The 26977-nt window shown below is 40.4% G+C and overlaps 1 protein-coding gene and 1 long non-coding RNA gene across 7 annotated transcripts in view; one reads left to right on the top strand and one right to left on the bottom strand.

Annotated features, from left to right (window-relative positions):
* LOC116698119 (uncharacterized) lies at window positions 1-23359 on the bottom strand. Its single transcript, XR_004334123.1, has 3 exons — window positions 23253-23359; window positions 18917-18919; window positions 1-12 (listed from the first exon to the last, which is right to left on the bottom strand). It is a non-coding gene; the product is annotated as an uncharacterized LOC116698119 (long non-coding RNA).
* znf385b (zinc finger protein 385B) overlaps window positions 1-26977 on the top strand; it is a 56672-nt gene that overhangs the window by 4272 nt on the left and 25423 nt on the right. For 3 of the 6 annotated variants that reach the window (XM_032529892.1, XM_032529889.1, XM_032529888.1), the window contains exons 1-4: window positions 13556-13800; window positions 14457-14594; window positions 14917-15060; window positions 15611-15724. In XM_032529892.1, the coding sequence (XP_032385783.1) occupies window positions 13734-13800; window positions 14457-14594; window positions 14917-15060; window positions 15611-15724 (463 nt within the window). In that variant the 5' untranslated portion in view covers window positions 13556-13733. Of the gene's footprint in view, window positions 1-13555; window positions 13801-14456; window positions 14595-14916; window positions 15061-15610; window positions 15725-21660; window positions 22103-26977 lie in introns of those variants that run through there. The other 3 variants (XM_032529890.1, XM_032529893.1, XM_032529894.1) reach the window with 3 other exon arrangements.

The raw sequence follows: 26977 nt of genomic DNA, 5'->3' as shown, positions 1-26977 counted from the left end.
ATCCTTTTAAAACTCTGAACTCATAAATCAGTGTTTCTGTGAAATCATGACTCCAGACCAATCACTGCTCCAATACGTTTTGTGCTTGTCTAGTAGTTTTGTTGTTGATGACACTGAACACACACTACTTGTGTTGTGCAACTGCTGTGTTCCCTCAGAGATTAGATTTTCCTGTCACTGTAACAGTAATACTGAGAGTATTGCAGTATGTGGAGTACTGTGCGTGTGCTCCTTCCCAGAGCGCTAACAGCTAGCCACCTCATTACTCCCATTCTGTCTGCTGTGATTTATGAAGCTACCTGTGTGTATGTGTGTTTCTGCACCTGCACCCTGTGTTGTGTAAGGAAGTTTAATTAATTTCCCGTCATGTGATGAAGAGGAAGTGATGACAGTAATGAAATGTGATTGAATGATTATCATCAAAAATGCAATTAGTGGCCCAGGAGAGAGGTTAGGAAATTGGGCATTAAAAGAGGGAATGAGTGTGTTTGCGTGCGTGCGCGAGAAAGTGTGTGTGTAAATAGGACGGCAGTGATGAAGTGTTTCCTTGCAACTCGTTTCTCTGAGGTATTACACGCGCGCGCGCGCGCGCGCACACACACACACACACACACACACACACACACACACACACACACACACACACACACTGAGGTTGTGAAGGTCACACTGACACACACGTACACACTGTGTCATTAGTTGTGAGGCTGCAGGAAGTTGTAAGGAGTTTCACCTCTTAGACATACATATAGATAGACATATAGACATATAGACAGACAGACAAACCTCGTCCAGGTTGTTTCCTGTTTTAAATATCTCCATACACAGTGAAACAAAACAAAAGTGGCAACATTTCTTCTCTCTTGTTGTCTTTTGGTTAAATGAGAAGATATAAGATAAGTGAGTGTTGAAGGGATGAATAGGGGAACAATTGTGTGAAGAATAAGTAGAAGAGGAGGCTAAGGACACACCTCTGTGGTGCTCCTGTGAGAGTTGAGGAGGTACCTCGAATCCTGACATTTTGGGGTCCGTTGCTTAGTGTCCATGAGCACAGTGATCTGTCCCAGCCCTGGTCACTCTTTGGACCAGTTTGTGGGGGATTATTGTTTTAAACGCTAAGCTAAAATCACAAACAGCATCCTTACACACGTGTTCTGCTGTCTAGATGTGGGAGGGCATGGGTGAAGAGCTGTTATGATTACATCATTTATTGATTTATTTGTTCATGTAAAGTCACAGTGTCCTTAATGTGAAGGCGATATAAAGAAACTGAGACACACCTTTACCCCTACATACTCCTCTAAAAAAAAACTAAAAAACCTTTTAGAGTAGAAACGAATGCTTAAATCACCTGCCCACCAAGGTGTGTGTTTCTGTGTGTGTGTCTCATGTTTCTTCTTCCATTAGTTGAGTGGAACAGGTGTTGAATGTTTGATGAGTAAGCATGTTGAGAAGGAAGTGATGTCATTGCCTTCTTCTCGTCTTTTGGGCCGGGTTAATCCTTCTCAGCTGCTGCACCCACCCATTGGCACGCCTTCCCCAACCACATCAAACAGTCAAGCCCCCTACCATCCTTCACACAGACCCTCAAAACTCAACTCTTCGAACTTGCTTTTTCCTGTTGACAGACTTTCACAGTTTTTCCCTCTTTTTCTTTGCCGACCTCTCCTGCTTTACCTGTGCACCTGTGTGTCTTCCTTTTCTTTTTTGTCTGTCATGTCTACATGCCTTTTGTTTGTTTTGTAAACCAAAACTGTAAAGTGTCTTTGAGTGTTTAGAAAAGTGCTATAAAATAAATGTATTATTATTATTAATATTATTATTATTATTATTAATGTTTTCCAGCAGCAGCTTTAAATCTAAACGCACTACAGTAAAAAAGGCAGATACTCACTGTGTTGTACTGTACGTTTGCAGTGCTGAAGTACAGTTTGTAGTACTCAGGTCTTGAGTGTGATTGTTTGGAAGAATATAGACCAAATCAGAATCCAGAAATGCTGAAAGCTCTGGGTGTGGAGGGGCTGTCCTGGATGACACGCCTCCACGACATTGTGTGGAAGTTTGGGACAGTGCAGTGGCAGACCGGGGTGGTGGTTCCCCTGTTCAAATTGGGGGACCAGAGGGTGTGTGCCAATTACAGGGTTATCACTTGTCAGCCTCCCTGGTAAAGTCTACTCCAAGGTGCTGGAAATAAAGAGGAACACAAGAGTCCGTCCTGGTGGTGGAACAACGGACCGGCTCTTCTCTAAATCACCTCTTAATCTGAGGCTGGTTCTCAGCAGGAAAGCGATGGAGTGCCTACTCTGGGCAGGAGTTCAAGTACCTGTGGGTCTTGTTTGCGAGTGAGGGGTCAATGGAGCGGGAGACTTGTTGGCATATAGATGCAGCGGGGGTCGGTATTACATTCACTTTATTGAAGCAATGTGACGAAAAGAGAGCTGAGCCAGAAGGCAAAGCTCTCGATCTACCGGTCAATTTTCATTCCTACCCTCATCTATGGTCATGAAGGCTGGGTCATGAGATCCAGGGTACAAGCGGCCAAAATGGGTTTCTTTAGGAGGGTGGCTAGCGTCTCCCTTAGAGATAGGGTAAGAAGCTCAGTCATCCTGAGGAGTTTGAGAGATTACATCTGTACCCTGGCCTGGGAAGGCCTCGGAGTGTACTTCCAAATGTACTTCCATGCTCAAAGTGTGTATCTTCTGCATGCACACACACACACACACACACACACACACACACACACACACACACACACCACACACACACACACACACACACACACACACACACACATATTGAGTCACAAGGAGGTCAAAGGTTAGTGTTTTGCTGATACATTTCAGCAGCGAGGGGGGCAAAGTCAGACAACTGGGATGGATGTTCAGAAGGGTGCGAGTGGTAATCTTCATTATAAAACCACAGATTATACTAACTGAGCAACAACACACACACACACACACACACACACACACACAACACACACACACACACACACACACACACACACACACACACACACACACACACACACACACACACACACATATTTATCAGTGGATTATAATCCCAATCCCACAATTCCCTTCTGGCTCAACCAATCAGGTCCCAGAAACTCCTGCACAGCCTGCAGGGTAACCTACATGCAGTGTGTGTGTGTTAATCCCTGACAGTCTGTAATAGAGCAACATCTGGTTTATCTCTGTGGCTCTGCAGCTTCCTGTTTAGGCAGGAATCAGGATCAGTTACAAATGTTCACTTATCCCAAATTATTTCACATTATTTTGCATAATTGCAACAAGACACTGAGTATGAAGCTACGGTTAGCAGCCAGTTAGCTTAGTTAAGCATAAATACTGGAAACAGGAATAAAGCCTAGTTTAGCTCTGTCCAAAGGTTACAAATATCACCTACCAACACCTCTAAGAGGTTATTTCTTGATAATTTATAATATAATGATATAATTTATTTTTATGAGTGCAGTTGCTTCTAGGACTCTTTGTTGGTTGATTTGTACAGATAAAATTAGATATAATGTGTTATTTATTAAAGGTCCCATGGCAGAAATGACACATACTAAGGAAAAGCTCATTGTGGGGCTGGCTCTAGTGGCTGTTATTCTGCACCAACGCTGAATTTTGGGAAAGAGAATTCAGATATGATATTAAGGGACCAGTAAGATCTATGTACAGTAAACACATCCAAAGAGCACCATGTCATGGGACCTTTGAGCTATAGAGGTGCTTGAGATGGTGGATGCTTGTGGATTTTGTTACCTTTGGAGAGAGCCAGGCTAGCTGTTTCCCCTCTTTCTAGTCTTTATACGCTAAGGTAACCAGCTCCTGGCTGCAGCTTCATATATATATATATAATATATATAATATATATATATATACACACACGTTCTCATAACAAATGAGAGAATTTCACAAAATGTCAAACTATTCCTTTAAGACAAACAACAATGGATGAAAGTTTTTAAAGGAGAATTCCGGCCAATTTTTATGTTAATCTTGATTGCTGTAAATATGCAAGTGCAGTCAATAGAAAAAAATGAGCCAAATCGGTAAAGGCAACACGGAGTATTTGCAGCTATGTCTACGAGCGTCCACTGAGCTAAAACAGCAGTGCCTTTGTGTTTCTTAACATACACGAAATTCAATTAAAATGTTTGTGCAACATGAACAGGGCCCTAACGTGACAACAGTATGCATTTTCAACTCAAACATTGTTAAAAGGCACCTACCCTGTCTCTATCTTGCTGGTAGCTAGCGCACCCTGCTAGCTGCTAGCTGTTGTGTGTTCAGTTATGTTTCTGTAATATTAGTCACGCAGCAGTTTTATGTGTATTTGTAGCTCATCCATTTGTGTGTGACTGAGCTGGTGTTGGTGAGTATGAGGCTTGGCAGTGTTGATTTGTGTCGTAGTTTCCTTACACACACACACACACACACACACACACACACACACACACACACACACACACACACACACACACACACACACACAAATGCTACATGCAAACAAGCCAAATGATGTCTGTGGCTTGCACAGTGATAGCATTACTGAAGGCTAGCTGTGGTCTCGCACTGAAGTCCCGGTGTAGCAGGAAAAGTTAAACGGTGTGCAGATCGCTCCAAGAAGCAAGGATGCCGGTTGGTCCAAGCCTCCTACTCACCTCACATGTTAAAAGGCACAAAGGCACTCTAAAACTTGCCCCAACAACTGCCGTTTTAGCTGAGTGGAAGCTTGTACACGTAGCTGCAACAGCTCAAGTTTGTAAGTACTGATTCAAGTTTGTGTTTTTTTCAGTCGAAAGTGCTTATATTTATAGCAATCAAGATTAACTATAATAAACTATACAACTCCTCACTAGGGGGCAGGAGGAAATAGGGCAGAGAGGACAATACATACATACATACATATATACATACATACATACATACATATATACATACATACATACATACACACATACATACATACATACATACATACATACATACATACATACATACATACATACATACATGCACACCTGGACTTAAATTCACACCTGGTCAATTTATAATCATTTATAATCATTTTTAACACTGGACTAAACACTGACACTTTAATAATAATTTATGGTCTCTTCTTTGTTTATTTGACAAATGTTCTTATAGTTGTTATAATTTTTATTGGGATTTTGTTGATTTTGTTGTCTTTATACTGTCTTTTTATCTATTTTTTATTTCTTTGTTCTTGCTAAAAACTGCTGCTGGAACTTTCAATTTCCTGCGGGAGTCATCCCAAAGGATCAATAAAGAGAAGTCTAAGTCTAAGTCTAACGTAAAAATTGGCTGGAATTGTCCTTTAAGAGATCAAACCTAAACAAAAACTAATCTACAATGGCGCTGCTGCTGCTGTATTTTCGGCTGTGATCTTAACATTACCAAATTGTAATATGCAGAATCTACATCTATCAATGTTTCCGTTAATGCTGATAAATGTGATGAATCTACTCTGAAACACCAACGCCACAGTTATATTTCTTCTGTCATTGAGTTCAGTGGCAGTTGTTGGATAGCAAGGTGGTTTATTAGCTGAGTGGTGTGTCAGGTGACTGGGCCCCTCAGGTCTGCACTTTTTGTTAGCGCTACCAGTTCAGTGCTGGATTTTAGTGTGAAAGCTTTTAGAGTTTCTCCTTGAACGGTTGTAGTGTCAGGTCCTGATGGAGCAGAGCAGCTATATAAAGAAAGAACAGAAGTCACAGTGTCCTGAAGTGAAGGTTGGACTGACTAACGTCACTGTACCTCCCGCTCTCTCTCTTTCTGTGTGTGTGTGTGTGTGTGTGTGTGTAATCCCTCCTGCGGTATGTAAACCAACATGATGTCAGTTGTATATAAGAGAGGATTAGTCACACAAACACACTCTACATCACTCATTGAGTGTGCTTCAAAATTAAATCCCTAAACTGTTGCGATTCACACTGAGAGCAACACACTGGATCATCAATAACAAACACATTCCATCATTTATATTTTTTTATGTATTTTTTAAACTCTACAATTTCGATATTGACCTCAAAGCATAGGTTGAATGGCTGAATCCAACGAAGGAATGGCGGATTTAACCACCACCAATGGAAACTACTGTACAAGCAGGTAATTACTGAATGTAAATACATTGAATGGCTATTGTTAAAAAAATGCAGACCAAAACATTATTTCATGATATTTTAAGTATTAAAACTTGAAACCTGCTGAGATTTAAAGAGCGTGTAATCCAACCCCTCTGCTGACTTGAAGGAGGGGTTTATGAACGTGCTCACTGTGACGAAGAGGAAGAAGAAGAGTTTTCCGCTTGTTTTACTTTTACCTTTTTTTAAATGCTGGACAGAGTACTTTTAGAAACCACCTGGACAGGAAAGTGAGGATGTGGACGGTTTGTGTGTGTGTGTGTGCGTGCATGCGTGCATTAGTGTGCATTAGTACGCATTAGGGTGCATTAGTGTGTCATAGTTTCCCTGTGGACAGACCACAGTGGCATCACAGTTGTGGTGTTACTACACAGCACTTCCATGACAACTAGAAAACAGACAGACGGAGAACTGGACTGTCTACAAACCTTTCAACCTGTCTGACTGGGTGCTTTTCCATTTGGCCAACATGCTTCTCAATTCCCTCATTCGTGTCTTTACCTCGTGTTTTAGCACCCCCTTACAGTCATTTTAAGGAATATTCATGACAGATGCCATCTTAACTGTCCTATAATGTGCAAAAAATAATTGAGTAATAGTTTTAAAGAACACTTAACGACTAATGACTCGTGCTCCAAAGTGTCATGTAATGTAACTGATGTAGGTAAAGAAATTCCAATTCATTTTAGAATAATATTGGATTAATAATGACCACAACTTTGCAGCTGTGACAAACATTTGGCTACCTCATTTTCCTTAATGAGCCAAGATGCACTTGGCACAGGAAAAAAAGAAAAGAAAATTTGCTAGTGAAGAAAAAGAAAAATACAAAGATTTAAGATTTGATTAAACACATATGTATTCATTTATTTGTTTTATGAATAAACATGAATCTATCCGCCATTGGTGTAATTATTCCACAGGTAGATTGTCCAACCTACAGTAATGCAATGATGCAATTAAATTATTATTACAGTTAATGCTGTTTCCATAGCACCTCGGCCCGCCGGTCAATCACTGAACACAAACCAATCAAAGCCAACCGGTAGAAATGTAATTTTAGGACACATCTGTGGCTCCGAGACACATTTTAGGTTTTGGAACGTCTTCAATGATGGAGAACCTCGATTGATTTCCGGGTCGCTGTCTTGAGAAGGGAGGAAGCATAATTAGCTGAATGGAAAGCACCTTATGTGTCCTCAGAGTGTCTTCAGGTTACGGCCTCCTGCAGGTGTTCAGATTCACTGCAGTCTGAATGTGATCTCCTCAGACTGATGGTGGTGTCACTGTGAAGCTTGTTTAGTTTTATATATGATACTCTTTATAAGAGAGCAGTTTATGTGTCTGGCGAGAAAGGCAGAGTTAGAAAACAGAAGAGTGATGTTTGGCTTAATTTCCAGATACACTGACTCTGCGGTTAAAGAATTCATAATACAAGAAGCAGAGATGTTTTCGATGAGAAACTCATTCCCCAGATTGACAACACACATGCAGCGAAATGTAACTCTCTGAGGAAGTCAGGGGAGATCAGACTTTCCCGTTTTAAGTTTCAAGGTCTTTATTAGTCATTTATAGTCTTGTATTACCAGACCTTCCTCCGCAGAAAGGGCCTGGCTAGTCCACACAGCATCCCGGGATGATAGAAATAAAGTGCTCTGGTTTATTGGATTAAAAGTAATCACATTTGTCTTGGACGGTGCTAAGCGCTGGACCAAGCCCTGGTTCCACTGCAAATAGCCTCGGGAAGAAACTTGTCTTAGTGGAACATGTGTACGTTTAAAGGTTGTTTTGCAGATATCTGAGGAGCGGTTAACCATAGTCCTCATAAATCCACCAGAGTTTAAAATTCTAACACAGTTGAAGGTGCTGGACATCTGTCCATCAAAAGTGACATCTGGCGGAATTTCCTATACGGCAATGGAACAATCCCAGAAGTGGAACATTGTGGATAAAGACTAGTCACGTACTAGTCTTGCATTGCCAGACCTTGACCCAGACCAGCATGGTCTGGCTAGTCCATACAGCACTCCAGGATGGGAGAAAAACCTGCTCTGGTTTATTGACTTTTCTTTAAAGCAATCACAATCGTCCTGGGCGGCGCTAAGCACCGCACAGAGCAACGACGCCTCTGCAAAAATAGTCTTGAGAAGGATCTTGTTTTAGTGGAACATGTAGCCTACGTTTAAAGGGCACAGGCACCTTCAACAATGCTCATTAAACAACTAAAAATACAATCACGCAAGTAAAAGCAAAATTTAAGACCACAAAAATTAAGTAATAGTTTCTGTAGACTGAAACATATGATGCCCAGATTGCGCCCCATTTACCTCCATGAAAGTTGCTCATTGGGCACATATGCCCAAAAGGTTTTCCAGGCTTCCTTGAGCTTTTATGTTTTTTGGGCCAGTAGAACATTCATGTTAGAGACTTCTCTGCTGGCTTACTTCCTGTTGGCTCACTGCACTCATGAACGGTGCAAAATAATTTACTAATATGGCTTTTCTACACTTTCAAAATGTCTTCTTTTCAGTGATGCTTTGTGAGCCAGTGTGCGTCAAGAGATGGTTCTGGACATTGCAATACCCATTGCAGCCCAAAAAAGTAAAAAGGCAGCACATCTGAGAGTTAAAGTCTAGGATGACAAAGTAATTATTTGGCTCACAACACAATAGAAATATGCTTACGTGTTTTGTCACAGAGCCTTCTTAAGAGCATTTTAAATACACAGATAATTCAAATTATATGAAAATTATAATGGAAAGTACGTTGTTACATGCCATTGCACATTTTTAAGTGGGTTTATGGAAATCCTGGCGCTTTCGTAGTGGGTACTGCGAATCACGTAGACTGCACCACTGCACCATGCCAAAATCCAGCACTTCTGTTGAGTTGTCAGCATGTTTGTGGGATACTTTTTGTCATCCTACATATAGGTTGTCAAATTGCTGACAATGTTTTCAAGTGTGCTGAGCTCTCATGACACCATCTGCATTTTACAAATTAGCAGAATACATCAATATTAAACTTTGTCCATCCTATTGTCTGTATCATAATTTGTCCCATCACACCAACAACATGTCAATACATAATAGTTTTTTTGTTGTTGGAGTAGACCCGGCTACTGTAATCCCAGTTTTCTAAGACATGCAAACTGTAAATTTAGGTTAGAACAACCTTAAAGCAGTTTTGTTTTGTAAGGAAAATGTGAGTTGTTGTGTGAAGAGCGAGCTAAGAAAAATAAAACTTATGTAAAAGTATTTTGCCCTGAATTCAGCCTGTCAGCTAGTTCCTCCCAACAGGCTTCCTACATCTAGTGTTCAGTTTGCGGTTTCAGGTCAGAGCTGCTCCAGTTTGAGGTTTTGAGGTTAGAAATGGTTTGCTGAGATTTGAACTTGTGGAACCTGTCGGAGGTCAAACACAGCCTGGGAGGAAGCTCTGCCTGAGTGGAGGTCTTGAAAAGGATACAAAGCATGATCAGATATTAATGCATTCGATTTTATTTGACCTGGATTTCTATCGCTGGTTCTCAGAAGGGTTACTGTGTGAGAAATATGGAAATTTTATTTATTTTTATCTAAAAAAAATCATGTTGTTTCTAAAGCAGTGTTTTGAGTTTTTACCAGTTTCTTCTGATAGTTTGATCTCAGAGTCCTGCAGGGGCAAACATACACACATCAAACTGTATCTAGTAGCATCTCTGCCGCTGCCAGCTACTGCTTTGTTTGCTGTGTGTGTGTGTGTGTATATGTGTGTGTATATGTGTGTGTATGTGTGTCTTTGACCACTGTCATTGCCAGCTACTGGCCTCAGGGTGGGAGACAGCCACTCTAAGACCTCTTTCTCTGTCTTTTCACATCTCCATTAGTTTCTTTGTCCTGTCTGCCTCAGGTTAGTGTGTGTGTGTGTGTGTGTGTGTGTGTGTGTGTCGTATAGTCCCTTTCAGGGAACAGGGACATGCATTAGTGACCTCTTCAATATCTCCATCTCTTTATCTTTTACACCAGCAGTATTCAGAGCTTTCGACCAATCTGATGAGCCCCTCGTTTGTCCACTTGCTGACATTAGAAACGAGATAAGAATACATAAGAAATCTGATGGCGTAAACCTTGTATCTCCATGACTACGTAGTGATTTCAGAACATAACTCTGGCTTATAAAAGCTTTCATACCCCACTGAACAATAACACACACTGCAGTTGTCCTGTTAGTTCCTGACACTATAAGAGGATTTCTTTTGGTTCTTGAGGTAGATAAATTCTTAATCAGTTACTAAAAGTAAAAAATATAATTTTACAAATTAGTTGTTTCTAAAACATGTCTTAATTGTGCATCATTGGGAGTAGGAGATATTTTATTTGCATTTACAGTCACCTTTCAAAACACCTTAATAGTACATTTTCGTAAATTTATCTTATTTTCACTCTCTAGCTGAGAGTGAAAATGATTAGAAGATTGATTCCACTCTTATATCTGAAGGTTCAGGGATGGTTAGTTTAGTTAAGCATAAGCACTGGGAGCAGGGAAACAGCTAGACGTGAGATTATGTCCTAAAACGTCAAAGTCAGATTGCAATCTTGAGTTGAAAAGGAGCCAAATGCATATAAGACTTTATAATCTGCAGATAGATTCTATCAATCTTTTGAAAGTCATAATAGTGTTTGTGTAGAGTCTAAATAGTAAAGGAACCTGCAAAGAACCTTTTGGTTCTCCCTTATTGATCTCAAAAGAGGGTGTTTTAAAGAACATCGGTACAAATCACATGCGTTCTATCACCACAAACAGTATAGCACAGTGCTGTTTCTTGTCGAGTGAATGTATGATATAATCATATTTCACTATGTAAACATGTGGAGATGAGACAAAAACTCAGTGAAATGTTTCTTTGCTCTCTATTGAGTCTCTTTAAAGTCTGAATAGGAAGAAGAAGAAATTCTGGTTATTGTGACGCACTGGCGCAGAAATAAATATTTCTGCTTTTCCTTGCAATCACATTGTTGTGTGTGTGTGTGTGTGTGTGTGTGTGTTGTGTGTGTGTGTGTGTGTGTGTGTCTAATCCAGGCTGACCAGGCAGTCAGTAATCAGAGGCCAGCTGTGGGGGTTATAATCTCACACACACACACACATGCACATGCACACACACACACAGAAAAGGTAAATACACATATTTCATATCATATTAGTGCAAAATCTTCAGTTCACTGACTTGCTTTTTCTTTTTTCAGCATCTTACTTTACAGTATGAGTGTGTATGTATCTACCTGGGTGTGTATATGGTTTGTAATTCCCAGCTCAATAGAGCAGATATATTTAATCCTTCCCTGCTAAAGCTGATGTCAGCATCAACTGGCTGTGTGTGTGTGTGTGTGTGTGTGTGTGTGTGTGTGTGTGTGTGTGTGTGTGTGTGTGGTGCGTGTGTGTGTGTGTGTGTGTCTGTGTCTGTGTGTGTGTGAGTGGGGGCATGCATGTGTGCGTGCGTGCGTGTGTGCGTGCGTGCGCACATTTTGTAGCTAATTCATCACCACAGTGGCAGATTAACCAGCTGTCAGCAGAACATAAAGTTGAGTACCAACAACCAGCTGGAAGAGAGAGAGAGAGGAAGTGTGAAACCAGCGGAGTCTGCAGTGTAGTAGGTTTGCTATAGATTTATCTCATCTAAATCCTTTACAATGTGAAATAACTCTAAATATTACAGAACCATGAGCCAAAACTTCCAGGTAAAAAAACTAAAATACTTATTCAAAATCAAACTGCCGGTGTCCAAAATCTCTCCCTTGTTCCCTCATTCATTACTCATTTTATAATAAATATTTTACTCAATTGTAAACACTAAACAGAGATTCATGCACTTATTATTCATCGTCATTTGCATGATCACTGACAAGTGATGGCTGCATTGCATTGCGGGATTATTAGCAGAAAGTAGTGGACACGGACACCATTTTTATGAATTTGGGAGGGCACTTTAAATTGCACAAATTGATTTTCACATTCAAATAAAATGACACAATGCTCCATACATTAAATGGGAGTGATATTTGTAACAAGGCAAATAATGCAAAAAACAACATCATAAATGTTTGCCGTGTTAATTGGAGTAACAGAAATACCAACTTTTCTGAAAGCTATGATGTACTCAGCTCAGTGCTTAAATAATTGGAAGTGTTTGAAGAGGAAAGAAACACAGATGCATCATATCAGCCAATTACTTCTGTCTTGTCAACACAAAGTATATTTAGCCTTGCAAGTAGCATTGGTTTTTACGCATCATTTTAACAGTATCCTCAATGTTACCTACCATAGAAATACATGACTCTCTCGCATAATGTAACCACCCTATAGCTCTATGTTCTGCCACCAGTTTTAATTAATTCTTTGTTTCTTTGTTTCGCCTGTTTTGTCCATCACTTTGGCATGGCAGAAAGCTCTATTGTATCTATCGTAATTCTACAATACCCATGATCCTCGGCCACTGTTGCTATGAAGAAACCAGTCAGAGGTGTGAATCAGAGTCGCGATTCAAAACACAGCACCATATTTACTGATTGCATCTAAAATTGACCCAGAATCCAAACGTAAATTCATTTGATTAGCAGAACCTACAGTTTTCTCTATAATCTTTAGCCCCCAAACACCATTAACAGTGCATATAACTGATTTTTAAGCTCTTTGATTGAATATTTCTTGACAAACTGCACCTTGGGAGTCAAAGTTGTTTAACCTTTTGTTTTTATGTACACTTATTATTTTTACACAGATTATTTTTTTAATCAAGGAACCATATATTTCCAAATGCAGCGGTTATTCTTTAGTACTGATGATTCAACCAGGAGAGTTTAATGCCGTTTCAAGCTGTCAACTTTTCGAACTTTTCTAGCTGTTGTCCGGTACTCAGTACATCCTAATGGCTAATCCATGGTCATGGAATAGCAGGAGTTGCTTTTTGATTGGAAGTCAATTTTGTTTATATGGAACAAAAACATGAATTTGGGCTTAAATTCTTAGCTGGTCCAGCTGGTGTGTTTATGTTGATACCAGAGACCTTGAATTCATGTCCAGTGCAGACCTTGTGGGTACCAGCAGCTGATATACCACTCTATAAAAAATACACATTATCATTATCATGTTGTAAACATTTTTTTTGTGCCATTAGTCAATGATGTGCAATTACAGCCTTAATGAGTTGACTAAATCTGATCTTAATCCCTAAAGATAATTTGAATACAGTAGTAATGTATGTACGTTGTGACAATAAAGATAACTGAATATGAAAAAAATTATTGTGTGTGTGTGTGTGTGTGTGTGTGTGTGTGTGTGTGTGTGTGTGTGTGTGTGTGTGTGTGTGTGTGTGTGTTGTGTGTGTTGGGCCTGTCAGAGGTCATGGGACTTGGCAGAGCTGACGGGACAACAGATGGACACAGTCATGGACTGACCTACACACACACACACACACACACACACACATACACACACACACACACACACTGGACACACACACATATGTCATCCTTCCTCTCTCCTCTTACTCATTACTTCATCACTCTCCCTGTGAGCATTTATGCTTCACACTCTGCATCCGGTGTCATTCAGGCCTCACTCCTGTCTGTCCACCTGTCTGTCCCTCAGTGAGTATCTCCTTTTAAGGGTCATAGCTTGTTCTTGTGGATGTTAACTGTCACCTTTACGTTGGCTCTGTATGCATTGCTGCTGCGTTGGATCACCATTGTTAGACATCTGGAGCGGATTTTGGTGTAATGTAGTTTTTTCAGTAAACTGATTCCTTTTACGAAAAGATATGGTGTTTTTGAAGTGTCATTGTGTTTTAGACCTTGTCGTACTATTTTGAATGAACTGTTTTTAGCTGCGGACTATAGTAGCTTGTCATTCTTCAGGCCTGGTCACAACAGAAAGTGCCAGAGCCACGCCATCGTAGCTGGCAAGGTAACCCTCCAGCCATCCGGTTACATGCTGGCAATAGTCACTTATAATTAGGTCTCTGAGCTTCTTTCTGTTTTCTTCTGTACTTTGCAGTTTACTCCCCTGCTGGCATTTGGTTTGCTGGATTGTACTTCATTTATTTCATTAAAGTGAAAAGAGAAAAAGCTCTCATGCTAATTCTTATTATAATTCATTTCATTGAAATCAATTGTTGTAACTGTGAAATATGTATCTTTTAAATGAGGATGTGGGGGGTATTAGATATTGATTGTATCTGGTATAAATGGATATTTAGGAATATCACTCATCGTCATGTGTGTCTGTTTCTCTTCTTCTCCCTTAGGGATGAAGACTCCTCTCAGCCCCTCTCAGCTCCTGAAGAGGGGGCAGATCTTTGCCTTCGGAGGGATGTGTCAGGAGTTGATGGACCCTCCAACACCTGCAACCATCAGTCTCTCTGTCCAGCAGACTCCATCCCCAGGTGAGTGACATGTTCCAGCACCAACGCTCTCTATTATCTCCTGTCATTCCAATTCATTCTTTCTTGCTTTCTCCTACAGTCTGGCTCATCCTTGTAGTTTTCTCCTAAGTCTGACTCTTCTTTGTTGTTTTCTCCTAAGTCTGACTCTTCTTTGTTGTTTTCTCCTAAGTCTGACTCTTCTTTGTTGTTTTCTCCTACAGTCTGGCTCTTCCTTGTTGTTTTTTCTAACAGTCTGACTCAACCTTGTAGTTTTCTTCTACAATCTGACCCATCCTTGTTGTTTTCTTCTACAGTCTGACACACCCTTGTTGTTTTCTCCCAGGTCAGGGTGGGGCCTATTCGCTTTGTGAGGTGTGTAACCTGCAGCTGACCTCTGCTGCTCAGGCCCAGCTGCACTACAATGGCAGGTCTCACCTCCGGAGAGTGAGACAGCTCCAGGCTAGAGAGACAGGACAACAGTCAACAGGTACAGTACGACAAGCAGTAGTATTTGCATTTGTAGTTTATAACAATCATCTTATAAGGCAAAAATAAAAAAATATTAAAATAACTGCTGACCCTCTACTGTCAAATTTGTGAACCGACTCAAGACCTGAAGCTAAATGTTTGGTTTATTTTAACCACTGCTATTTGTTAGCTTGCTTGGCTAACACAACGCACGAGCTTCACTACACCTCACTCCCTCTTCCTACTCGGCAATGCCTATTTTCTTGCAATGCAGTGGTAACAAGTGAAATGAATTCCATTTTGAAAATAATCAAATCTGACCTGAGCCTGAAGATTTATGTCACGTTATGGGTTGGGTAGCAGAAGTCTAAGCAGCGGTAGTAGTTTTAGTAGTAGTAGAAGTAGTAGTAGACTAGTAGTAGCTGTAGCAGTCGTCACATAGTTTAAGCTGCATTCGTTGTAGCAAGGTAACTGCAGTAGTAGTCACAGAAGCAGCAGGAGCTGTAGTAGTAGTAGTAGCGGTAGCTTTAGCAAGATGTTCTAATGGATCTTGATGTGTTTGGTTTCAACAGGGGTTCAGTCTAGGTCTCTTCCCCAGGCTGCAGGGCTCAGCTCCCAGCCTGCAGGACTCACTCCGACCCCAGGCCTTAGTCCAAGCCTTAGCGCTTCATCCAGCACGGCAGGTAGGACCAGTGCTACTAATACTTCTTCTACTACTGGTGTACTGCGCTGACAATGACGAATTAATCAAACATTAAAAGTTGAACTTGAACGCACCACAAAGACTACAGCTGCAGGCTTGAGAGGAAATGAATAGTCCAAACAACATCACAGAAATATATGCAAGTTCTCACCGTAACCTACAGACATTAAGTGCTAAACAGGACATCCATTTGTGAAGTCTAAATGTCTGTCTGCTGAGTGACAGTGACTTTGACTCATCCATCATAAACAGCTGCTGCTGCCCTCTGGGAGAGGTTAGAGCGAGAGCAAGAGAGAGAGAGAGAGAGAGAGAGAGAGAGAGAGAGAGAGAGAGAGTGAGCGAGAGCAAGAGAGATGGAGAAAGAGAGAGAGAAAGAGAGACAGAGCTCTGAGATTGACCACTGAAAGAATACACTGACCCTGCAATGCATTAAGTCAGATCATTAGTGCATTATCATACTTAACCTCTTTGTGGGTATTGTTAGCTCCACCCAAACACCTGTCAGTCATGTTGATGAGTTGAATCCTTTTGTCATGCTTTCACAGTGGCTAAAGTTCCCCCATGTTAGCTGAACCAGACTGACAATCTGTGGATCTGTGGATATGAATCAATCTGTGGATTTTGTTACCTTTGGACAGAGTCAGGCTAGCTGTTTCCCTCTGCTTCCAGTATTTATACTAAGCTAAGTTACTGCTAAACTGGCTGCTGGTTGTTTCTTCATATGCACAAACATGACATGTCTGTATTTACTCTAAATCTGGGCAAGAAGGCCCATGTGAAAGTGTTTTTTCCTATAATGTCTATTCCTTTAACATAAAGATAGTACTAGATATCAGTGGCTATTGAGCAATGATACGAGAGTGTGTGTTTTTGTATTAGATCTCATATTTTATGTCCAAAGTGTCAGTCTTATAAAATGCTCCACACTTAATTTCATTATTGCTGAAAGCTTCTAAGTACTTCCAGCGCCCTCTGCTGCTGAAATTACAGTTGAAGTACTTTACGTTGACTGACTGAGTTTGGGTCTTTAATCAGCTGTGACTGAAACAGTTTCTTCCTGCAGCATTTCAGATCCAGTTTTTAAAGTCAAACTATTGGTCAACAGACTGGGGATGTGCTGTGAGATGCAAAGGAGTTGAGAAGTGGAGCAGATTGCAGCAGGTTATTAAACTGGGACATACCACTGCTCTGAAACCACACAGACTAAATTTATCAAAGACATCGCTTGTATTGATTCTTATCCTTACATTATATTTGGTATTAGTCCTTTTATCTGTCTGTCTCCACAAAAATCTGCTGTGATGAAATATGTATGTAAATCACTGTATACTACAATATTCCAGTTTGTTGGCCTTATTTTCTTGTTCAAACACACAATGCCATTTAAGTCATTTAAGCCCTGAGTGAAGCTGACTTCCAGGTTAGATTATAAAACAACAACATCACTTGTATAATATAGTAAAATTAAAAATACTAAGTTCCAAAATCAACATAAACAAGAGGAAAGAATAGGACATAAAAACAAACAAACATACAGACACACACACACCTAATTACAGTAAATTGGATAATGATGTCAGGAGAGACAAGAAACTGAAAAAGACAGTCACACACACACACACACACACACACACACGCACGCACGCACACACACACACACACACACACACACACACACACACACACACACTAGCGATAGGTGTCTGTGTGCAGCAGCTGTAATTACATACTATGTGTCCATATCAGTGTACAGGCTACAATAACACTGATTAAAGATTAAATCTCTCTCTCCTATCTCTCTCTCTCTCTCGCTCTCGCTCTCTTTTTCTCTCTCTGTCTCTGTCTCTCACACAAACACATGCAGATATTAACACAACATGTAGATTGATTTATATTAATCATATACTGTAGTACATTTTGTATGTGTGTGTGTGTGTTGTATTTCTCTCTCTCTCTCTCTCTCTCTCTCTCGCTGTCCATTACAGGATGCTTGCCCGACCATGAAAAGCTCTTTGGCCTGAACTCAGCTCCTCCAGGCCAAGCTGTCTGCATTTGTGTGTGTGTGTGTGTGTGTGTGTGTGTGTGTGTGTGTGTGTGTGTGTGTGTGTGTGTGTGACCTGGCTGAGCAGCCTATCAGCAGTCAGGTCAGATGGAATCACAGCCAATACAAACAGACTTACAGTCGACAAGATCTGTGTGTTCATCTATCAATGATCTTCACATGAAACAGCTAGAATCAGTTATTTTGTATGGATTATTATGTCTTCTTAAACAACATGCGCACTGGCACTACTGAAAGGCTAAAATTATACATCAATGGAGCTAGAACAAGTACCTACTCCCACCATTTTCCAACATCTGATGAGCTTGTATGATTTTATTTTTTATTAAAGGAACGGATCAGATAAATTCTAAAGTAAAATTAGAAAACAATTAGGCCTATATAAAGAAATCTCTGGCTACCTTTTACCTGGCTTGATACACTAACACAGGCTTTTCCGGTGTTACAACTAAATCTGTAACCCCTTAGAATGTGTGCACTGTAGCCGTCTACCTACCGTAAATCATTCTGTGACTTTTTAAATTAGGGCTATACTTAGAATATTGCGTTAACAGCACATTTACAACCACAGATTAGCTAGTTTAATGGCTAGCTTAGTTAGCAGCAAACTGAACGCAGAAAAATGTTATTAAAAAATCAACAATCACTAAATAGCTGTATAAAAAGAGTACAAACAAATAATGTTGCAAAAAGGGCATTTGAGGAGTAGTAGTAGTTTCTCCATATATTTCTTGGTCATAGATATGACAAAACAATGTCAGTTAAATTAAGTTATGAAACTCAACTACTAGCAACAAAATGTTCAACTGAAACCAACTGCTGATGGCAGAACAGGAGTAGACGTATGAAGTAGCATAAAAAGATAAAACTCAATAGAGCGCAACAGTGTGGTCCCGGATATGAAAATCACATTCGTATTTTGCATAAGGATTTTGATTATATATCTAGCTGTTATTTGTGCATATGCACCAAACAAGGGCTTGGAGTACTCGGCCTTCTTGGAGACCTTGAATGGAGTCCTGAATGGGGCTCCACTGTAGTTCTGCTGGGGGACTTCAGCGCACACGTGGGCAATGATGGAGATACATGGAGAGCGTGAGTGGGAGGAACGGCCTCCCTGATCTAAACCAGAGTGGTTGTCTGTTGTTGGACTTCTGTGCTAGTCATGGATTGTCCATCACAAACACCATGTTAGTGGTTCCCCTCTTCAAAAAGGGGGACCAGAGGGTGTGTGCCACCTGCCAGGTCCGTGCTTTGTCACCAATCCTGTTTGTAGTATTTAGTCAGGGTGGGGAGGGGTTGCAGTTTAGTGGGCTCAGGATCTCATCGCTGCTTTTTGCAGACGATGTGGTCCTGATGGCGTCATCGGTCTGTGACGTTCAGCACTCACTGGATCGGTTCGCAGCCAAGTGTGAAACGTCTATGATGAGGATCAGCACCTCTAAATCTGAGGCCATGGTTCTCAGCAGGAAACTGATGGAGTACCTTCTTTAGGTAGGGAATGAGTCCTTACCCTAAGTGAAGGAGGTAAAATACATTGAGGTCTTGTTCGTGAGTCAGGGGACAATGGAGCGGGAGATTGGTCAGAGAATCGCACCGTTGTGACGAAAAGGAGAGCTGAGCCAGAAGGCAAAGCTCTCGATCTACCGGTCAGTGTTTGTTCCTACCCTCACCTATGGTCATGAAGGCTGGGTCATGACCAAAGCAACGAGATCCAGTGTACAAGCGGCCAAAATGGGTTTCCTTAGAAGGGTGGCTGTCGTCTCCCTTAGAGATAGGGTGAGAAGCTCAGTCATTCGTGAGGAGCTCAGAGCAGAGCCACTGATCCTTCGTGTCGAAAAGAGCCAGTTAAGGTGGTTCGGGCATTTGGTAAGGATGCCTCCTGGGCGCCTCCCTAGGGAGGTGGTCCAGGCATATCCAGCTGGGAGGAGGCCTCGGGGAAGAACCAAGACTAGGTAGAGGGACTATATCTCCATCATGGCCTGGGAATGCCACGGGATCCCCCAGTCGGAGTTAGTCAATGTGGCTCGGGAAAGGGAAGTTTGGGGTCCCCTGCTAGAGCTGCTCCCCCTGCAACCCGATACCTGGATAAGCGGACAAAGATGGATGGATGGGTTATATTTCCATAATGGCTTTACCATCCAGTAGTCTTATCCCACGTTAGGAGATTGTGATACGATGGTTTATGCTTCTGTAGAAGCCACAAGTCCTTATGAAGTCAATCTCTTTTGAAGAAAAATATATTTTATTTGCGATGTCATGGAAAAGTACTACACTACCCACAATCCCTGTTCATTTCCACCACTGCCAAACACATGTATTGTGGTGAAATTTTAAAAAACGCATGGTAAAAATACAAAATTACAGACATCTAGCCAGGCAGTAGGAGATGAACCAGAATTACTTGCATCATTTTTCTAAGTCTGAGAAGTTGAAAGAACTATTTACATTTATACTAGTAAGTAAGGATATGCTCTATATAGAGTACGTGCTCTAATTGAATACACTCATAGTTGTGTTTTCCCCTCAGTGGCAATTAGTGACCACTATGAGGCAGCATTATCACTCATACACACTCATACCCACACAATCACTAATGAAAGAAGTGAATTCCCATGATCCACATCAGTACAAATAAACAGAGTAACTCCCATGCGACTAATGACGTTCACAATTTAAAGCTACTCTCCTCACTTAGTTTTCAGTATTTGGTGTGTGCAGAGTTGTTGCTTATATACTGAAGACAAAACGACTAATGTGCTTTGAATGTCTAAGGTATTGTACCCCAGCAATAATGAATAAGAATATAATGTGTGAAACATTTTGGGGAGGGTACTGAAGTTTATTTTTTCACAGAGTAAAATGTAGTTATACTAAGGTTTCCTTTTAATGAAAACCTCAGTGCTCCTGATTGGTTTCTATAGCACAGTGGAAATGTCCACAGCAGTTCACCTCTTCCTTTATTTGGTTTTCATGTGAAAGTGTGTGTGTGTGTGCGTGCGGCGTGCGTGCGTGCGTGCGTGCGTGCGTGCGTGCGTGTGTGTGTGTGTGTGTGGACTAGCTCTAATTAGCTCTCCTGGGCTAATCAAGGTCAACACATTGTCCTGCTAATCCCTTGTACATAATGACAACTATATGTTATTAATAGACACATATTGTTGTTTGTGAAATGGAGAGATTGGGCAGGTGTTGATGTGTGGTTTTGCGTTGATGTATTCAGCGGTGTATGAATAGACCTTGCTGACAGATTCACACTCTCATAGTGCTGTACTGTGGTGGCGGTAGCCTCAGAAGGGGGAGGGGGGGGGAAGGTGTGTGTGTGTAGGTTGCATGGGAGTACTGTATGTGACCAGATTTGAACCTGTGATGCTGCAAACATGACCCACATCTGTGACCGCCGACCAGTAGACAACAACGTGTAATATATTATGTGTCTATGAGGTATAGAAAAACCCGGGCTAACAGAACTAGAGTTCTCGTAGGACAAGTTAAGATTAAAACTGGTACTGCCAGGAGACAAGTTGTTGGTACGGTATGAAACATAGAAAAGATAGTAAGGACTGGTTGGATAAGTAGACACTCTACTGGTCGGACTGGTGAACCCTTGGCTCTAGAGAAAGAGAAGGACTTGTAGATGACTGGTGGAGAATTACTTTTGTTTTCCAGTCTTGTTTTCTTGTTTTGAATCATTTAGCAGTTTACTTGCATGCTTATTTTTGTCTTTCTCTCTTCTACATTTGCAGATTTTTTTCTCTTTCTCTTTTAACACCCGGCTGTTGTTCCTTCTTGATTCCTTTGTTCAATTATTTGTTGTTGTTTTTTTATTGTTGTTTTCGTCTGTTTCCTTTCATTCTTGTACATATTCATTCTGCATTTTGTTCTTGCGAATGAAATAACTGATAGCTTGTATCCTCCTCTGCTTTGAATCACGATGCCATGAACTGGCTGATAGAGCGTGAGCAACACAGAGATAGAGAGACAGGGAAAAAGGGAGTTCCATTGAGACGGAGTGGCTGTCATCACCGCTCACCCTAAATAGCATCACCTCAGTGATTCAAATACACTGTACACTCTGTATCTCTCTCTCGGTGTGTCGGTCGCCATCCTCTATCCACACAAGCGTTCACACAGACAGACAGTCATGTGGCGATTCTCTGCTGTTTAGTTTGGGTTTCTTCTTCTTTGCTTTTTGTTATTGGGGAAGCAGATGATAGAGGGGAGAGGGAGGAGGAAGAGGAGGAGGAGGTGAGACAGCTGTCTCCCTGTCGATGATGTGGAGTAGTTTCCTGAGTCGAGGTAGGAAATCCGTCTTCCGTCAATTTGTGTTTGAGCTCCACATTTAGCCACTTTGGTTTTTAATGCAAGTGTTGTTTTTGTGTCAGTTATATGTGAGTTTGTTTTTTTGATTTTTTTGGGGGGGTGGTAGAGATTACATGACCCGCAGATTGTGACCTGGACTCGATCCTTGAACTGAGGTTGTAGACTCTCAGCTCACAATGTGAAAACTGTCACTGTCACACATATTATCAGCTGTTTATCAGAGGTTGATTATAATTATATCCACATCACAAAAAACATTCTTGGGGATTTTTTCTACTTTGTGGTTGTGTTATTCCAGTTTATTGGAACAGTCAATCAGTACATTTCTACTGATACTAAGCAGAGAATACTGCTTACAATATTTAACATCTTATACCCTTTTCACAACAAGGTTGAATTGCATGCTAACATTTACTAATTAGCAGTAAATAGCTGAGGCTGTTGGGAATGGCATTAGGTTTGATGGTGTTTGGTCATAAACCAATATATTTGTATTGGTTTTTTTTAAAATAAAAGAACACAAATATGAGCTTCATGCTGGTGCTTTGAAAAGTCAGGGGATCACTGCAGTCAGGAAGATTTATCCTCTGAGGACCATGAATGATAACGTTGTTGAATACCGCGATAAAGATGTTACTTGCGATATTTAAACAGATATTAAAGTATACTCAGTTCGGCATTTCTGCTGCTTTCATTACTCTGCTAAAATACACATTGCTTTTTGATTTAGGAAATTATTTCCAACATTATTTTATTGAAGAAATTATAAATTTGAATTGAATGTAAAAGACACACATTTTAAATTGTAGTTTTCTATTGATATTTTCTTTCAACTATCAAAAAAAACTTCTGAGTGTCTATTGCGATACGCTGCAGCCTTTAGCGTTGCGTTTATTATGCAAGTTGATATCGCGATGACGATAAAAAACAATGTACACTACCGGTCAAAACTTTGGGGTCACTTACAAATTTCCATTCCACTCCGTTATAGACAGAGTACCAGCTGATCTGAGTGGGGGGCTGATCTTTAATGCAATACATCGCCCATTATCAGCAACCATCCATCCACTGCTCTAAGGGCCCATTCTGTTTACTAATCTGATATAATAATAAAAAAAAAAAAAACTAACTATAAAAACATTAGAGAACCCTTTTACAATTATGTAAGCACATAAAGTAATCTGAAAACTTCTGCCCTGGTTAAAAAAACAATGCAACTGACATCAGCTGGTGTTCTGTCTTTAATGGAGTGCATTGGAAATTTCTAAGTGACCCCAAACTTTTGTGTATACTGTGTACGGTAGTGGACTAAACAAACTAAAACAACTTTTGGATGTATACGTTCCACCTATATTGTGCAGCCCTACTCAGTTTTCCAACTTTTCCACCTTGATAAAGTGCAGATGGAAATGTGCCTGCTATGGATAGTCTCTCTGATACAAACGCTACAACACTGCTGCTTCTTTCTTTATTTGCTCACTCTTAAATGTGATTATCTTTTGTGCGATATATATGAAAGTCTGACGTTTTCCAGGAATATCTTCAGCTAAATGAACATTGGGATCTTTACATGCAGAGAACTTCTAGAATATTCCTGGGAGAAACTGAATATTTGATAAAATAATAATAAAATTGAGAAAATAAAGGATGCGATTGGTCGAGACCTCCTGTCTGTCTGACATTCCTCTCATTATAGATATAGCGTGACTGCTGTAATTACCCACACACTGCTGCTTATCATCTCAGCACAGTGTGTGTTTGTCTGTTTCTAACACACATACAATTGTTTCTCTTGTCCGCTTTTAGTTCTGCAAATTAAACCTTTTTTAAAGTTTTATCCCTTACTTTTTCTTTTAGAGGTTTTCTGTTTTTCTCTGAAACCAACTAATACGAAATCATAAACATGAGTTAATACAAATCCAATTTACTGTAACTTTAGGTTCTGTTGTCTGCTTGGTTCTTCATGTGTAGTAGAGCGTGCAGTTGTCTGTTGTGGTTGCAGTTGCCCGGCCCCAGTTTCACAAAGAGATTTAAGACTGTTTTGTTTTTTGTAATTACATTAATGTGATTACATGTTACAAACAGGTTGGATACTGGACTTATTTTTGTACATTAAATACATTTAGGCACATACATGTATGCACACTTACACGTGAACAACACATGCATTCAGCCATACGTTCACACAGACATGATCGAGCATGCATCCATACAGGCGGTGGTCACATGTTCAGTAAAAGAGTCATCCGTCTGTTTGAAAAGAAGAGGACACGTTAGTTAAAATTCACTTTTTCCTCAATCATATCTTCCACATCCTTCCTTTGTGAGTCACTTTCTCCATGAGTTGTGCTTCTTGAAGCATACATTACCATTTCATTTCATCTATGTTTTTTTTTCCAACTTTTTGTTATTTGCTCTTTGCTATTTGCTATAGTTATATTCCAAATGAATCATTTTTACCTTGACCAGTTGGACGTTTTCCCAGAAATGTTCTGCTTTTAATTACTTTTTTTGAAAACTGCATCAATAAAACTAAAAGACTTTTAGCCAAAATGTGTTTAATAACTTGCATAAATAAAATATATGGACTTAATTTGCATCACTTTCCCCACAGTTCCTCCAGCACTGAGAGCTTAATCCTCTTTTAAATGTAGGAAGAATTTCTGGGGTCAAGAATTAGTCAAGAAATATTTATTTTCCAAGCAAATACTTTCCAAAATATATTTAGCATTTTCTTGTCGTTTATTTCTCACTCCCCCTGGTGTGTAAAGGCCTTAACTCTGAACTAACAGTAATGTTTCTATGGTAACAATCAGAAACTGATGAATTTCTCCACAAGGCAAAATTGTTCTGCTGGAGTGAACAGAAAGTGATTTGACGATAGTCAGTCATGTTTTTCAGTCTGAAAAAAGTTTTTATTCACCAAGACGCCATTGCAAGTTAATCTATCTGTGTCTATCTGTATCTGTAATCTATCTGAATTCTAGATAGATCTCAACTATGGTCAAAGTCTATCCTTGTGAAACTGGTCCCAGTTTGTTTAGTTCATTGTAATTTCTTTCCTGCACTGTCAGATCTAGTTTCATTTAACACACAGATATGAAAGTTTTCATTACTGGTGTGACCAAAAATGATATATTATGTTTACATTTTTTTAGATGTTTCCAAAAAAGGAAAGATCAGATAAAGAAACACTGCTGCATTTTTTAATTTTTAATTTATTTATAAAATACCTTCTAAAATACCTGTCTTGTGCTGTTTCCATTATTTTTGCCAGGCCCATGCTAAACATGCTGGAATAAAAATGTTTAAAAAACAAACAAACTTAGATCCTGAGTAGATATGTTTTAAGAGCAAGAGATATCTTTTAATCTACTGGTCAGATATGCAGACAGATTTTGCATTTTTATCTCTGCTACTGGAAAGGCTAAATCAAAGAATGGCTAAATCAGCGGCATGTTCTTTGTTCTGTCCAATAGTTTAACATATGTTGGTTCCGTTCAAATGAGGTTATTAAGCTGTTTTCTTTCTACTGAGACACAGACTGGCGCTCTGATGTCTGCTTTCATATATCTGGTCTTATACACTGTATGTGTGTGTGTATGTATGTGTGTGTGTGTGTATGTGCGTGTGTGTGTGTGTGTGTGTGTGTGTGTGTGTTATTTTGGATGAAGAAGGATCTGAACGTGACCTACTTAAACACACACACACATACAGGCTTGTTATGCTAATGTGAGTGTTTCTCTGCATAATAATAATGCAGTGTGATGTCTTATGCTGCCGTCAGCAGAACCACTCCATGTCATTCTCCCTCTCTGTGGACAAGGAATGTGTGATGCAGATGAAGGTAGTAAGACGGGTTCTCCTCCCAGTAGGATCACTGGTGAATTAATACCCTGCATTCTTCCAGGCATCATCTCAAGCTGCAATGATTTCAGCTGCAGTGGGAAGCCAGTGAGGGATTATGTCACTGTACTGTAAGAAGCACAACTGGGCCCGTAAAGTCTCCACTCGTACCCACTTCCTCCTCTTTGGAGCAAAAAGTCAGTTGTACGTAGGGAGATAATTCTTTTCGCAGCGCCCTAAATGCACCCCTGTTCAAATGAATTGGAGGACTGCCATTTTCACCGCAACACCTAATTGGGTGTGAATGCAGCCTTATTGCTGGTTGGTCAGTGTTTGCTGGAGTCAGTGGGCTTGTTTGAGATGAACTGCGCCTCCCTGTAAAGTGGACAAGAGCAGGCGGCAGCACCCGTGGGTGGTGACAAAAAGCTGCGGTGAAGTCAGACAGTTTGCAGCCGTTTTTCCGGCAGCTTCAGGCTGAACCGGAAGTGTCAGAAACACTGTGGTCTGATTAAATGAAATAAAATTTGATCAGACCCATATATCAACTTGTACAAGTCCCCAGTTGTTTTAATGATGACAGAGTAGCTCTCAAAATGCTCTACATGCGATCTGTTGCTGATTTTAATTAACGACACACTGCATATGATCCGTAATCTGAACTGATTCTCTCTGACTTCTAAACGTAACTATCAGCCACACAACATGCGGTTTGCACAGAATAAGCCTTTAAATCGGACAAGTGGCAATTAAAATCCCTCCAATTCAAAATCAATAAAAACTCTACATGAAACGTCATCATGTTGAGTCGATTCTGAACCAATCAGCTGTTGAATCAGCTGAGAGGCTGGCGTTTCCCACCATGCTCCGGGTTCGCCTGTGTCTTGCGGTCTTGAAAAGAAACTGCGCTGCCTGTGTGTGTCAGAACTGCGGCCACCTTGATCTTGTGAGATTATCGTTGCCTACGTGTGCATGAAGTCAGAGCAAGTCGGGATCAAGTTGGACACA

The sequence above is a fragment of the Etheostoma spectabile genome, chromosome 11, assembly GCF_008692095.1.
Source record: "Etheostoma spectabile isolate EspeVRDwgs_2016 chromosome 11, UIUC_Espe_1.0, whole genome shotgun sequence".
Lineage (NCBI taxonomy): Eukaryota > Metazoa > Chordata > Actinopteri > Perciformes > Percidae > Etheostoma > Etheostoma spectabile.
The sequence above is the reverse complement of the archived record's forward strand: the minus strand, read 5'-3'. Positions and strand labels throughout refer to the sequence as shown.